Below are 16948 nucleotides of genomic sequence, written 5' to 3'. Positions count from 1 at the left end.
CCAAACAGAAATTAACAGAAATCTAAGCAACAAGGACAGTCTAGACCAAAACCTTTCACGATCAGAAACCTTAACAGGAGATTCAGAATATAGCCTTAACAACGACATCCTACACCTATTGAACATAGTAGACAGACTAGATAATGCAACAGACAAACAACAAACCACAACAGTAAACACAGAATACATGACGCCATCAAACCTGGAAGAACATCTAGAAACAGATAACGAATATGTAGAACAAATAATAAACAATATAAATACAGTACTCGATAAAAGCGAAGAAATGTGCGAGATAGATTTATATGATTATACAGAATTTCTAACCAAAGTAGACGAAAATACAAACATCAAATTCAAAAACGAAACCGACCTTTTAGAAAACAAATATAACTATGCCTCATACGACGTAGAAGATATACTGGAAGGATTCCAAAAAACAGAAAACCTACCAGAAATAAACGAAAACGAAATATTAGAAGTAGAAACAATCAGTCTTACAGAAAATAAGGGAAACAGTATTGTGACGGAAAGCAAAGAAACGGAAACCTATCTGAGGACAAGAAAGCCATAATGAGGGAACTGATCGATAAAAATAATGACATATTTTGGTTAGAAGGAGATAAAATAGAGTCCTACAATACGGAACAACACGAAATTAACCTAACGGACGAGAAACCCGTATATGTAAAACAATTTCCCTTGCCACATAAATTAAAAGAAACTGCAATACGAGAAACGGAGAAATTAATCGCAAACGGTTTTGTCACACACTCAAAAATCGCTTTTAACGCTCCAACTTGGGTAGTCAAGAAGAAGGAAACAGCTGAAGGGAAGAAAAGATGGAGACTAGTGATAGACTATAGGAAATTAAACGAAAAAACGATTCCAGATCCATATTTACTCCCAAATATAAGCGAAATTTTTGATCAATTAGGACAAGCAAAAGTATATCATGTAATAGATCTAAAATCAGGCTTCCATCAAATCAAAATGAACCCAAGGGATATACACAAAACAGCTTTCAGCATACATCCACTAGGACGATTCGAATTCAACGTCCTACCTTTCGGATTAAGAAATTCGCCACGCACCTTCCAAAGAGTAATAAATACAGCTTTAGGAGACTCAATTGGAAAAATCTGCTTTGTCTTCATTGACGATATTATAGTATTTGGAGAAAATCTAGAGGAACTCAATATGAGATTCAACACAGTCGCTCAGAAATTAAGAGAAGTAAAATTAAAACTTGAACCCGAAAAATGCGAATTTCTTAAATCAGAAGTATGCTTCCTAGGTCATATAATAAGTGGGGAAGGGATAAAACCCGACCCAGCAAAAACAGAAGCTGTCCAAAAATTTCCGACTCCTAAGAACGTCAAGAACATAAGAGAATTCTTAGGACTCGCAGGATACTATAGACGATTCATAAATAATTTTGCAAAAATTGCAAAACCTTTAACGAGGTTACTGCAAAAAGACACTAAATTTTCCTGGAACACGGAACAGCAAGACGCTTTCGTAAAACTCAAGGAAATATTATGCAGCGCACCCATTCTACAGTATCCACAATTCGAGAAACCATACGTTATTACGACAGACGCATCTAAATACGCTCTGGGTGCAGTATTATCACAAGGAGAAATCGGGAAAGATAAACCAATTGCATACGCATCACGAGTATTGCAAGAAGCCGAAATTAAATACGACACCTACGAAAAAGAAGCCCTAGCAATAATGTTCGCGATAAAAACATTCCGAAACTACATTTACGGGAATAAATTTACAATAGTTACAGATCATAAACCATTACTTTGGCTAAAAACAGCTGACAATAATACTAGAGTACAAAAATGGAGATTAAAATTATCAGATTATGAATACAATATAGTATATAAACCGGGTAAGCAAAACGTGAACGCCGACGCATTATCGAGAAATCCGGTGGACAACGCACACATTTCCGTTACAACAAGAGCGCAAGGAAAGAAAGAAATCAGCGAAAAATCGACATCCGTAAAAATTCCAAGTCAAAATAAAGTAGAAGCCTCAAACGACAATCATACCAAAATCAAAAGAGGAAGGGGTAGACCAAGGAAAAAGATCCAGGAACCGTTAGACCAAGAGGCAACTTCGAATAGCAACAATAAGGGAAGAACGACTAAGCACAAGAAACAGGAAAATAAAGAAAAAAAAGACAATATAGAAGAACAGGAACAAAAAAATCTAATTTACTCAAAAAACTCGATTCAATTTAGAAACGATAACATCGTACAAATAATTACTCAACAAGGCATACCTCTAGACAAAAACACCAACGCGCTAATGGAAATCAAGAATATAAAAATAAACCCCAATCTGTCCGAAAACGAAGTTGAATTAATAGAAGTAAATAATAAAAAACTCTTTATCTTATGCTTAAACGTAGCAGCATCATCGGAGATAATAAAACAAAATTTGATAAAATTATTTAATACATTAAAAGATTTACTTATACGGAAAAATATAAAAATCTTCAGCATTTCAAAAGACATTAAAATACTAAATATAAACTGGCACGAAATAGAGGAAATATTAAAAAACACCTTCAATAAAACAAACATTAAAATAATAATATGCTTAAACAGTATCGAATACGTAGAACCTGAAAACAGAGATAAAATATTTGACCAACTCCACTCTACAAAACTAGGAGGTCACTCAGGCGTAAATAGAACATATAATAGAATAAAAGACAAATTCTTTTGGGAAAATCTAAAACAAGATATTCAAAACAGAATAAAGAAGTGCGAGGAATGCCAAAGAAATAAATTAAAAAGAGTTAAAACTAGACAACCGATGGTTATAACGGATACACCAGTAAAAACTTTCGATAAAATCGCGATGGACATAGTCGGCCCACTCAACGTTACAAAAAAATAATAATAAATACATCTTAACAATACAAGACCAATTATCGAAATTTTTAGTAGCAGTATCTTTAAAAGATCAGACAGCAGAATCAGTCGCAGATGCTTTTGTAAAAAAATTTATATGCACTTTTGGCTCACCTAAAATAGTACTTACAGATAGAGGAACAAATTTCACTAGCAAAATTATGAAACAAGTTGCAAAAAGATTTAAATTCTCAAAAATCGAAACAACATCTTTTTCACCTCAATCAAACGGATCATTAGAAAGGGCACACCATCCACTTTGCGAATATTTAAAAAATTTTTCAACAAAAAAATGTGAATGGGATGAACTTCTAGAGCTAGCACAATTCAACTACAACACAAGCATCCATTCCAGTCACAAATTCACACCGCATGAACTGGTTTTCGCTTATCCAGCTAGGCTACCTTCGATTGAACCTCTAAAGAGATCAGAACAACTACCTACACATAACGATTATTTGGAAAACCTGATAAAAAACATGAGAGATATAGCTAGTATGGCACGCGAAAATCTAATAGACTCAAAAATGAAATCAAAAGAATACTACGATAGATTCATTAAATCGGTAGAATTCAAAACCGGAGACAAAGTATGGTTACTCAAAGAACCCAAACCGGGAAAATTAGAAAAGGATTGGTATCTAGGGCCATATGAAATACTAAAAATAGGGGATAACAATAATATAACAATCAATTACAAAGGAAAGCCAAAAACGGTTCATGCGAACAAACTAAGCATTTAGCAGCACAGAAAATAACATAAGCCTTCTTTCTAGGAAAAGAGCCGACAATGAAGTTAATTCTATTAATTTATATCAGCACATTCAAAATTAGCCAAGCAATAATCGGATTCGATTGCGGCGCAACCAACCCGATCGTATCGACATACTCTTTACTGGACACCGGGGAATGCGACTTCCACCATGCAGACGTCAGCATAACCAATACCACAATACGGCTACTACAATTAGCGGAATTCAGAACGGTCCCAATCATACAATGTAAAATAGAGATCCAACGCACAATCTTTCGATGCGGAATGTTCAGCCACTTAGTACCAGTAGAAAACGCGATACAAGAATACCTTCTAGACATAAGCCATGAAAACTGTAAATCCATACATAATACCGGAATATTTAGATACGACAACTTTCATACAATCGCGAATCTAAAAATAAACTCCACAAAATCCGTAGGAATAAGTCTCGCGGGAAACGCAATAGAAAGCTCATGTACAGGAGCGTCCTATTCCGATAGCTACGGAACATGGAATAAAGTATATGTACAGGGCCTTATAAAGATTACGCTAATAGAATACACCGCGCAAGTTAGTCTTAATAACGATAAATTACGCTTAGCATCGGGAACAGTTTGTAAATTTTCGGATGAACATTGTATCGACATGGAAGGAGGACATACCTTCTGGTCAGCGTTACCGAGAGAGGACTATTTTAAAACTAAATACGATGTATTATACCGAGGTCCGGTAACAAAACTAACATCTAACAATCGCGAAACATTATACACAATAGAAACAACCGACATCTCATTCGCGCTAGCAGCGAAAGGAGATATCAAAACTTGCAACAGAATACTAACGAAAACCGAACACCCAAAATTAATTATATACGAAAGAACACGAAACAATATACTATTCGATAATGACGTACAACCGTCAAAAGAAATATTAAACCTAGACATTCTCACATACACTAACTCAAAATTCGTATACGTAGAAAAACACTTCAGGGCTCAGATACAAAATTTATACTTAGACATTCTAAACGAAAGATGCAAACTAGAAAAAAGAACAATCTATAATTCCCTATCCATAGCCTCTATTTCACCAGACGAATTTGCGTATAATCTAATGGAAAAACCGGGATACATTGCTAGGATCGCAGGGGAGGTGGTACACATCATAAAATGCACGCCAAAAGAAGTGCAATTACTTCACACGGACAAATGCTACACACAGTTACCAGTAACCTCCGGGAACCAAACACGATTTCTAACACCCAAAACACACATACTAATGAAATCAGGAACCCAGATAGAATGTAACACAATTATTCCACAATATTACAAACTAAACAACAATTGGATAGCACTAACACCAACACCAAGACAAGCGCAAAACCCAGGAATTCTAAAACCTAATACAAATATTTCCTGGGAATACAAAGAAATAAATTCATTAGCATCAAGCGGAATTTATTCACAAGAAGACCTCCAAGAACTCCAACAGCACATTATGTTCCCCCTAGAAAAATCAGCCTTGCTGAACACAATAGCGAGGGGCATGCTAGGAGAAGAAAGCGTACAAGGAGGACTAATCAACAATCTTTTTACAGAGAACACGCTATCCCATATCGCAGAAAATACGTGGAATAAATTCGTGGAAAAATTCATCAAGTTTGGCTCTATTAGCTCTGCAGTAATAATGATTTTCATAATCATTCATATCTGCAAGCTAATAATTGACACGATCATAAGGGGATATACATTACATACACTATATGGATGGTCCATACATCTATTGGCAGCCATCTTCAGCTCAATTACATACTTACTAGTGACGCTAAAAAACAACAAAACCATCAAAAAACTTCCAAAGAAAGGAAACCTAGCCAGAAACGAGGACACCGAATTAAAGGAAATAAAAATAGAACAACCAAACACTTTGAAATGGAGAACGCTACCACCCGTCTCACTACGACCACCTACGGTTAAACCACCGGTACCACAACCAATAAAGCAAAAGCAGATACAAGTCTTTACACTAGAAGAACTAAACTAAAATCTCGGAATTTGGGAAAGAAGACAGGAACACGTATAAATGAATACAAACAAGGTCAAAATAAAAAGAAAAGAAGGTTTATTCAAGGAAACAATAAAAACATATATATAGCCGTAGTAACATTAAAAAGACAAAAAGAGATATATATATATAATAGTAAAACATAATAATAAAACATGATAAGATAATAATACATAATAAGATAATAAAACATAATAATAAAACATAACAAGAAGAATCCCACCAAGCGTACGGGGTTCCGAAGAACCACAAGACGCAGAGCACCTGACAATACCCAGAACCAGCGCATTCGAGACATTCGCTGTCTCAGCGCATACCTCCCGCAATAGACGACCTAACAAACATCAGCTCCATTCTAAAAAGATTCAAATTCTAAAATTTAATAACAAAAGAAGCCCAGAAGTGTCGGTCTACGACAGTATTCAGCACACGCACCATGACTCTGTTGAACGCCCCTATCGCCAATCTCAGCGGGGAGGGAAGTAAATGGTCACCCGAAAACCATTTACTCTTTGTAACACACCGATCCGCAAAGTACAAGGTACCCAGCACAACGAATTTATGTCAATTAACAAATATTGTAGCTACACATACCTCAAAATTGTAAAATGCACCTAACGCATGGAAACACAAACTACGAATTCGGATAACACAATGACTTAAGTGAAATAATATTTTTTTTTTCCTCTCTTTTCTCTTCCAAATTTACTTGTTGATATCGTACCGATATGCAACAATCTAGGCGGCCAGGTGTCACGTCCTGTGACGCATTCTTGGAACCCTTATTTCGCCATCCACATTCTTTAAACTCTTATTTCATTATCCGAATTCATAGTTCCGAAAAGTCTGAGTGAGCAGCTCGCTCGGGTCAACGTATCGCAAGAACGCTGACAATCCGAACGAGGTGGTTCACCCGAACTGAAAACCAAACGATTGACCTCGCTCATCAATATATAATAACGCGACCAAGCCCGCTCGCGACAGATCCAATATCGCGCAGAACCAGTACAGAACCCGTGTAGACAGAACAGTATAATTTTTATCAACCCCAGAATTTGTAGTGATCAGATCACCTAAGCGATCCGCGAAAGCTGTTCGGAATCGGCCAGTTCGTCTAGCGAAAATCCGAGATACCAATTCTAAGACGCGCACCTAACTCCGCGAAGTACGACTCTGCTACGGAACTCAGGGATCCGACAGAGCAACCTCATCCGTAAAGCGCGCGCAAGTTAAAGGTTGTACTCGAACCAAATAAACATTTGTTGTGATCAGAAGTGCGTGAACCTCAATTAGACCATCTACCCTACCGACTCCACTAACCAAGACGACTCATCTCTACAGGTATCCGCGCCCAGCGAAAGGTAAGTAAGAACCCCTACCAAATCAGTAGCTTAGAGATAATTATACAAGTGCGCAGAGGACTCGGTGAGAGAGGGGACCCTGCGACTTCACAATTCAGACATTCATGAGGAAATTACAAGCATAAAATTATGGAGCAGAAAAGTTGAATAGATACATTACAGATATCTTCCAGCATGGAATGAAATACTAGGACATATAACAAAAACATAAGTACTATGCAAACAGATGCAATTACTTTCTTGCAAGATATATGTGGAAATATGTTTAAGGTAAAAGAAATATTAAATCTTATTTTCTTCAATGCATTCTTTATTCCAAATTAATATTTTTGAGTACAATGTATCAATATTTAATAATATGATATCTTTTTCTTTATTTTCAAAATTTATTCAGACATTCATGAGGGAATTGCAACCAAAAAATTATAGAGTAGAAAAGTTGAATAGATCCATTAAAGAAATTAAGGACAATGTATGCATTTGTTGCAGTATGTTAATAAAAACATACTTCGGATAGTTCAAATTCTTTATGCATATTTCAAAAGTGAAAATAAAGATATAACACTAAATACAAATAATGTTTAGATCAGTTGGATATTATACCTAATCTATCCTATATTTATTAATTAGTTCATTCTGATATTATAAATTAATAATAAATTACACCACATTTTTAAGCTTAAGGTGATGTGCCTAGTTTATAAGTAATGCGGTTAATGTGCATATTTGTTAGCACGAACGTTCATTTGAATCTGTGTTTTCTTATTAGTACATACTATTAAAAAATGAAATGTGAAATAAGTGCAACCCTTAATAAAAAGAAAGTATTATTTCGATTACTTGTGATTATCTCACAGTCATAGCAAAAGGAATAGAAAATTTATACCAGTACTATTCAATTCATGAGATTCTAGACACACTATCAACTATGTATACATATCTGGTGTAGATATAGTAACAATTATATTGTTATTAAAAGTATAATGAATTATATCTCATGTGGATATAGTAATAATTATATTATTAGTCAATGTATATTTCATATCTAATGTAGATATGCCAATAATGATATTCTTATTAAATGTATATTATTGTACATTACATCTCATGTAGATATAGTAATAATGACATTGTTATTAAATGTATATTACAGATCTAATGTAGATATGCCAATAATGATATTCTAATTAAATGTATATTACATTATATCTCATGTAGATATAGTAATCATCACATTATTATTCAATGTATATTACATATCTAATGTAGATACGCTAATAACGATATTTTTATTAAACGTATATAACATTATATCTCAAATAGGTATAGCAATAATGACATTGTTACTCAATGTATATTACATGTTATGTATTCGTTACCAAGCGCCTTTTCGACGTCCCTTAAACGCCATCGGTCGCATATACCTGCGCTAGTGACTCGCTGGTCACCCTTTGTACAAACGACCAGCGGCCCTGATTGGCTGGTGCCGGCTTCAAGAAACAATGTATAAGTCCGGTACCTGTACGACAAGCTCATTCCTACAATCAACATTATACGAGACAGAACTCTATCGAAATAAAGAACATTCTTAACCTATTAGTAGAACAATCTCGCTTGATTTTAAAACCTCCCTATTTTGGGAACAACTCTCAAGCCGTGCTGCCTTCAAGCAAAAATAGAAGAGCACGACAGAACATTACATTATATCTCATGTAGATATAATAATAATGGCATTGTTACTCAGTGTATATTACATATCTGATGTAGATATAGTAACAGTTATATTGTTATTAAATGTATATTACATATCTAATGTAGATATGCCAATAGTGATATTCTTATTAAATGTATATTACATATCGAATGTAGATTTAGTAATAACTTTCCTACTATTTATGTTGTATGACAAGTTTTGACCTGCTGCGTAGTTTTCGAGATATAAGTAGTGATACTAGGCCGGTTCTAATTCACTTGCGTCAGTATTTTTATTGCTGACTCAGCAGAAATTTGACATCCTCAGCAAAAATATGATACCCCCCAACCCCACCTTGAACTGAAATTTGACACCTTTGGTTGTTGGGAGGGGGAGGGGGGTGGGGGGTATGATATTTCTGCTGAGGGTGTCAAATTTCTGCTGAGTCAGCAAAAAAAATGCTGATACAAGTGAATTAGATCCGACCTAGCACCCTTTTGACCTTGAACTATTTTTGGCGTCACCTATAGCACCCCACCTCACCTTCATGACCTTGAACTGAAATTTGACACCTACGAGGCTCTCACCCCATGACCTTGAATAACACCCCCCCCCCCCCCCCTCATGACCTTGAACTGAAATTTGACACCTATGAGACCCCCACCCCCATGACGAACTATTTTTGGCATCGCCGCTAGTAGAAACATGACCTTGAACTATTTCTTCTTATCGGAGGACGGCACAAGACCCTTCCCGCCTTAAGCGGAATTTTTTCTACGTCTTTGAAATAAGGTTTTTTGTTTACGCAGCAAATCTGACGTTGCAATTCATGACTATAGAAGGTAGGGGTTTTGCTAACTTTTTAAGCACACGCAAAACCAAATTGACCATCACCGCAAGTGCATCGTTCGCAACATTGTATTATGAAGAGTGAAATATGTATTCTCAAAGTTTGAAGGGGTTTTTTTGCAGAAGGAAACATCCAAGTTCTATCGAAGAAGAGACACGCAAAAAAATAACAAAACATCAGGATGATGTAAAGTAAGTGTTCGAAACATATTTCATTTAACGCTAGGACAAGGTATTTATTCGTTCTAATAACATACTTAAATGGTGTTTATTTGTTCTAGAATCAAACCTCAACGATCATGCCAGATTTTTGGTCGAAAATATCCGTTGACAGATTCTTGTACCAAGCATTTGGAAATTGGAATAAATATATTCGGCAACAAGTTTTATCCCCAACTCATATTATCGGACAGCCGCAACAACCAGCTGGAGCTGAGCATAGTAACGTGGTCGCTGATTGTAGCTGAAGCAGACAACGTACGCAGCTTCTTTGAAGATGCAACAGATACACGCGACAATATTAACTTTAATGATGTATGTGTTGAATTTGGAGTGCTATATGGTGAAAAAGTTCTTAAATTGTTCAACAAAGATAAATGTATGTGTATGATAAGAAAAACGTTTGAGAAAATGGTAATTTTAAATGATTGTATAATTGAAATGCATAATGCATTATACGATACACTGTATTCGGTGGAGCAAAAATTTAAAGAGTTTGTAACATTAGTTCGGGGATACGGGGATGTAAAAGAGCATGCGGAAGTTGTACTGTATATTAAAGAGAGCCACATTTACGATCGAAATTTAATCATAGATGGCGAATTAGTAGCTTTAGGCATTCATGCAATAATAACAGCTGCATCAACAGCATCTTAACAGAGAAAATAAATTGAATTATGTTACAAATTATACTTTAATAAATCATAATGTATTGCATAATTTGCAACTTCTCTCTCTACCTATATAAACCCAAACATCCCAGGAAAAAATTTCTCTTCCTATACGATAGTCGTACGATGTGCATATGCACATTTGATCTTCGAATTAGCACAAAAAGAATTCGTACCAGATTGGAAAATACTTTTGTCTGCGCGCGTTGCTGGAATATTGATAGCCAAAGAGTTAGCCAAAGAAGAAAGTAATGGCACCGCTGAAAAGTAACAAGAAGAAGACGAAGTCGCGCAAACTTCCAGTTGCAAAACGTAGGGGATTTCTTCCAGCACTTGTACCTATTTTTGCAGGCCTTTCAGCTTTGGGTACGGTGGCTGACGGTGCAGCAAGTATCGCCAAGGCAGTCAACGATGCATCTGCAGCACGGAAAACATTGGAGGAAGTGAAACGGCACAATCGTGTTATGGAAGGACATGGACTTTAACTTGCACCGTATAAACGGGGAAAAGGAATTAAAGAAAAAAAAGAAGCGCTTCGGCAAGTTGTAACGCTTCCACAGGGCGCAATAACAAATGTACAATTATATAACTTTGCACGAAAGTTGAACTTTCCATATTTTCGAGGTGTTTTCATGCGTACAAATTTACATTCTTAATCGCTCATAAACTAATGCGGTATCATGAATTTGAATAAATCGGAAGGTCCTGGTACACACTGGGTAGCTTACGTAAAGCGGGGAATCGTGTTAAATATTTCGATTCTTTTGGAAATCTGAGACCACCGACAGAGTTAATAAACTACTTCGGAAACCATGTAACGATTTTATACACTCACACGCAGTATCAAAAATTAGATACGAGTGTATCCGGACAACTCTTGCATTTTTTAGCTGGAAATGTATAAAATAGTTTCGATGCACATAGTCTTCACAGTTGCAAAGATGTCGTTGACGTTCACATTAAGCGGAAAGAATTCTGTGCTTAGCACTGATTACCTTCCACCTATAAACTTGAAGGATGATAATTACGAACTCGGACTCGTTGATTTTCAAGCTTTCAACACAATACCGAACGTTGACTTTACAAACAATAAATTTTACTTTGATGCCGATGGTGAGATCACGATACTGGACGGTTCGTACGAATTCGAAGCGCTAAATAAGTACTCGCAAGAGAAAATAATGGACAAGACAAAAATCATTTTATTTCGTACAAATAACAGCACTTTGTAAAGTGAAATATATAGTGATTATACAATCGATTTTACCAAACCAAATAATATAGGATCGCTTCTCGCGTTTTCTACATATCGCATATTACAGCCGGGACAATGGCATGAGTCGGATATACCCGTAAATATTATGAAAGTAAATGTGCTGAGGATCGAATGTAATATTACGACTGGCGCGTATAGCAACGGTCAATGTGTTCATACCATTCATGAGTTTTCACCGCGCGTGCCACCAGGATACAAAATTTCGGAAAGTCCTACGAACGTCATTTATCTTCCAGTTATCATGAGAGCCATTGATCACCGTACTATACGCATTACCGATCAAAACGATAATCTGATAAATTTCCGTGGAGAAGAAGTGACAGTGAGGCTTCATATTAGACGGCGTAAAAAATAACATGAATATAAACATAATAATTTATTTTATTTATTTAATATACATACGGGCATAGCCCTTTACAACAAACGATACATAACGTGAACTGTGTACATCGCATCAGTCGCAGTAATCGGCTACAACGGAATAATGTATGAATGAATTAATACATACATATTATCGCCGAGTTACGAACGTAAACATAAACATCTAACAATAGTATAAGTATGGCCGAGTTATTGTAATTACGTGAATGGAGGAAGATTGAGTGCGTCTATGGTGGTTTGAAAAGGCTTGTAGCCAGGTTTATAATGAGCGTAGGATACTGAATTTTATTAGTGCAAGTTGGTGTAATGTGGTGCAATGAGTATGGACATAGTGCTGTCCAATTGCCGCGTTATCGAAGAAAAAGTTTCGGAGGTTATGTTTAGTTTTGTCGACAGAGTCAATAAATGTTTCGCAGACTGAGTTGAATTTGTTCGCCGTGGTGCATGCTCTATTGATAATATTCAAGTGCCCAAATCTAGAGGAGTAGTGACATTGATGAAACAATTCAGAAGATCTGGTGGCCCGTGGTGGAATGTGAAAAGGGACCTGGTCAAGCAGTGGTGCACAATCAGTTTCATTGGAGAGAAGTTTCTGTATGAACACAATCTCGTTAATGGTGCGTCTATCCTTAAAAGAAAGAACCTTGAATCTGCGCACGATATTGCTGTAATCATGGTCAAATCGCCCCATGGGAGAGGTGGTTTTGTAGGAAAGAAAGCGCAGAAATCTATGTTGTATCCCCTGAAGAGCATTTATGTGTTTGGATAAACGAGGTGCCCATATTATGCTTGCATATTCTAAATGAGACATTACTAATGAATAATAAAGAGTTAGAAATGTGCCAGGGTCATGAAATTGAGCACAAGTACGCTTCAGGTAGCCCAGCATCTTGGAAACTGAGTTAGTGGCAGCCACTATATGCTGGTCAAAAGTCAGCGAGCTGTCTATTAAAACCCCAAGATCCCTGGCGCATTCTGTGTTGTTCAGAACAGTGTTGTACAGGGTATAATTCAGAATAATGGGTTCACTGCTTCTGTGATATCTGATGACGCTACATTTGGCAGGATTGAGTCTCATCAAGTTTCTGCTGCACCACTCCTCTAATCGGTGAATATCCTGTTGTAGGTAATATGCATCAGTTTCTGAGGTGATAACACGGAAGAGTTTGAGGTCATCAGCAAATAATAAAAAGCTACAGTTAGTGAAAGCGTGTCTAATATCATCTATGAATAATAGAAAAAGCAATGGTCCTAGATGAGAGCCTTGGGGGACACCAGAAGATACAAAAATTGTTCTGGATATATGTCCACGATATTTGATTGTCTGGACTCGACCTGTAATACAGGGTGGGTCACGGAAAGCAGACGTTTTTAAAATAAATATTTCTCAGTTAATTTCTAGCGTAATTTTAATTTATTGTCACGAAATGATACATTATTACATGCAATTTTAGGCTATTTATGTATGAAAAATTATGTCACTTAAATGGTGACCATTTTGGTGAATGAAACTTTGCAGTCGCTCCCGGAAGTTCGCTACTACTCTCTTCAACAGTTCTTCGTTTATCATTCTTAACTTCTGAACGACCATAATTTTGTAAGGATGGAATCCCATATCTTCGTGTAGGATTCGCCTTACTGAGCTTTCGCTCATTCCTAATTCAGCAGCATGTCGTCGAGCAGAACGAGTTGGACTCCTTATGATGGCTTCTCTCACTCTTTCCACGTTCTCCAGAGTTCTTGCAGTTGCGACAGGACCAGGTGGTTTCTTCTTCATTACTGTTCCTCTTGTTCGAAAAGATGTGACCCATCTCAAGATGGTATTGCGACTTGGAATGTCCCCATGACGCCCAATATTGAAACGGCGACGAAAGAGTCGCTGAGTTTCAATAACCGACTCGCCACTTTTTACAAAATTATAGTATACGAACACTCGATGCTCTAATGTCCACAGCGACATGATAACAAATGAAATGGCATTGCTTGATGCGTTAAATGCCCTCCTACACAAACCTCTACCCCACCACCCGCTTCACAACATTCATTTGAAAATCGTCTGTTTTCCGTGACGCACCCTGTATAACTGTAGAACCATTGCAAGAGCGCACCATTTACCCCAAAATTGCTTGTCAATCAATAAATTGTGGTTGACTCTGTCGAACGCCTTGGCAGAATCTGTATAGATTGCATCGACCTGCTTGTTATTCTCCAAAGCCTGTGAGATATAACTAATATAGCACGCTAAATTGGTCGTTGTTGATCTACTACTAATGAAGCCATGTTGCTCAGTGGTTAAATAGTTGTGCATGATCTTAGAGAGTTTTTTACAAACAACAGCTTCAAAAATTTTGGATGGAACATTGAGTAACGTGATTGGCCTGTAGTTTTCTATCTTAGTTCTATCTCCAGCCCTGAATATTGGTGTTATAGTGCCCCTCTTTCAGCGAACAGGATATTTACCATCCCCCAGTGATTTGCAAAAAATAATCCATAATGGCCTAGACAAGATAAACTTACATTGTTTAAAAATACTACTAGGGAGCTCGTCTTCGCCAGGACTTTTATAAACTTTAAGATTGCCAATTTCAGTAAGTACATCGCTGATACTAATGTCTAAGCAGGGTAAGCATTGCTCGGATAGTACTTGAGGAGGAGCAGATCCTGAATCAGGTTCAAGAGAAGAATAATTCGCCTCAAAGACGTCAGCAAGTAAATTGGCAATCGTTTGAGGGTCACTGGATTCTTGGTTAGCAAATTTCATGGTTGCTGGGAGCGAGTGAGATAGGCGGTTTCTGTTGTCAAATGACCAGAAAGCCTTTAAATTACCTCGGATGTTCGTTTCGGCCGTCGCAACGTAGTTTTTATGACACTGTCTAGTGAGAGATGTACATTTACTTCTAAGTGCGCAGAAGTGTAAATAGTGCCTTTTTCATGCGAACTAACGATATTAATACACTGGTGAACCATGGTGGATAGCTACTTTGTCTAATAGTTTTGATAGGAACAAAAGTGTTTATTGCCTAGTATAGTTGCTCGTACATATAATCCACTGCATCGTCAACAGATAAATTAGACATGATGTCGTCCCAGCTGATGGAGTTAAAGAAATGAACCATACCAGAGTAGTTTGCTCTACTATAGTCATGCCTGACCTTGGGAGAGGCCGAAACGGATCCAGAGATAGATGGTATGAAAAGTTGAGCAGAGAGATGGAGAGGAGGATGATATAGGTCGATAGGAAGAAGTGATTCAGTAGGAGATTGTATGTGAATATTCGGATGGTTGATAAGGATAAGATCGAGTATTGAGCCAGAAGAGTTTGTGAAATGGTTGAGTTGGGTGAGATCGCATTGGTCTACCAGTTCGTGCACAAGGTTGGATATTTGAGTGGTTGTATTGTTAGTGGAGGAAGAGATGAACTGGGAGTTGTAGGATAAGGTTTGAGAAGACCAGTTGATAAAAGGAGTATTGAAATCGCCAGTGATTGTTAAAGAAGCAGATGCGTATATGGTTGACAAGTTGGAGATGCATTGAAAATGATCAGAGTAGAAGGATGGAGGTGAGCCAGGTGGAAGATAAATGGTCGAAACAATTAGGACGTGAGAGGATAGCGGAGAGCTGACCTTGATGAAGAGATGCTCCAGGCGGTCTGTGAGTGGAGCGAGCAATGAACAAGTTAAGCTTGTGTGAACAGCTATTAGAACACCCCCGCCCCTAGCGAAAGAGCTGGTGGAGTCACTTCTATCCTTGCGAAACACAGTGTAGTCGTCCAGCCCTAGTTCACCAGTGAAAAAGTTGCAGTTTAGCCACGTCTCGGTCAGAATGATGATGTCGTAGCGCTCTGAGGATGTGAGTAGAGAGGAGCTTAAGTCGATAAATTTGGTGCGTAAACCGCTAACATTTTGATAATATATATTTATATACTTAGTTAGTTTTTTGAACTACCAGGTTTAGGTTTGTTGTGGGAATCAACGATGCATGGGATACCCTTGATATACTGTATGGTCTTCGCGGTGTCTCCTTGATTATGCAGAGTCTGGAGTTTGAGGTGCAGATCCCGTAAGTATACCTGCTCAGTTGGTGACTTATCGTCCGTTATCTTGAAAGGTCCACTGTATCTGCTTTTGTTGGCTAAGATCTGTCTGGCGGCTTCAGCATCCTGTAAGGTAATACGTAGGAGCCTGTGTGATTTACCTAGTTTCCCCAGTCTAGCCACACTGATTGTTGCGTAGTTTGCTAAATGGATGCTAGTTAGTATTTGTCTGGCCGTAGAGGTGTCCTGGTCACGAATCGATTGTGGAGTCCCGCTGCCTGTGGCCACTGGTTCCGGGATGCCGTGGATGAGAACGTTCCTTGATCTCTTCTCCCTCTCAGCTATCTCGGCAACAACGTTGAACGTCAGTTCAGGAGTAGAGATTGTGGTGTTTTGATCAGCGTCAGATCGGTTTTCCAATAGAGTGAGCCGTTCATTTAATTTCTAACGCATTGCCGTCATTTCGCCCATCAATATTGACAGCTCGTTTTAAATAATGCTGTCGTATTCCCGCCGTAGGTTTAGTATCTCGTTACGGAATAGATCACTGATGTCCTCGAGCGTAAAGAAGGAGGAGGAGCCCCCGGGCGTAGACGCGCGAGTTATGTGACGACACATAACCCCAGTCTTATCACCTCAGGCAGGACGTGGCACTGCAACAGACATAACAAAATTCCGACTCGAGGATGAGAATAAGACAAAGAGAAA

The 16948-nt window shown here is 37.6% G+C and overlaps 1 protein-coding gene across 1 annotated transcript; it reads left to right on the top strand.

The window, feature by feature from the left end:
* The first annotated feature begins 9475 nt into the window (after positions 1-9475).
* Positions 9476-16253, top strand: LOC143306626 (uncharacterized). Its single transcript, XM_076693073.1, has 2 exons — positions 9476-9852; positions 9942-16253. Exons 1-2 carry the CDS (start codon positions 9749-9751, stop codon positions 10534-10536), a joined length of 699 nt encoding a protein of 232 aa, XP_076549188.1. The 5' UTR covers positions 9476-9748; the 3' UTR covers positions 10537-16253.
* The last annotated feature ends 695 nt before the right edge of the window (positions 16254-16948 follow it).

This window comes from Osmia lignaria, unplaced genomic scaffold (assembly GCF_051020975.1).
Source record: "Osmia lignaria lignaria isolate PbOS001 unplaced genomic scaffold, iyOsmLign1 scaffold0016, whole genome shotgun sequence".
Lineage (NCBI taxonomy): Eukaryota > Metazoa > Arthropoda > Insecta > Hymenoptera > Megachilidae > Osmia > Osmia lignaria.
This window is presented reverse-complemented; position numbering and strand designations above follow the sequence as displayed.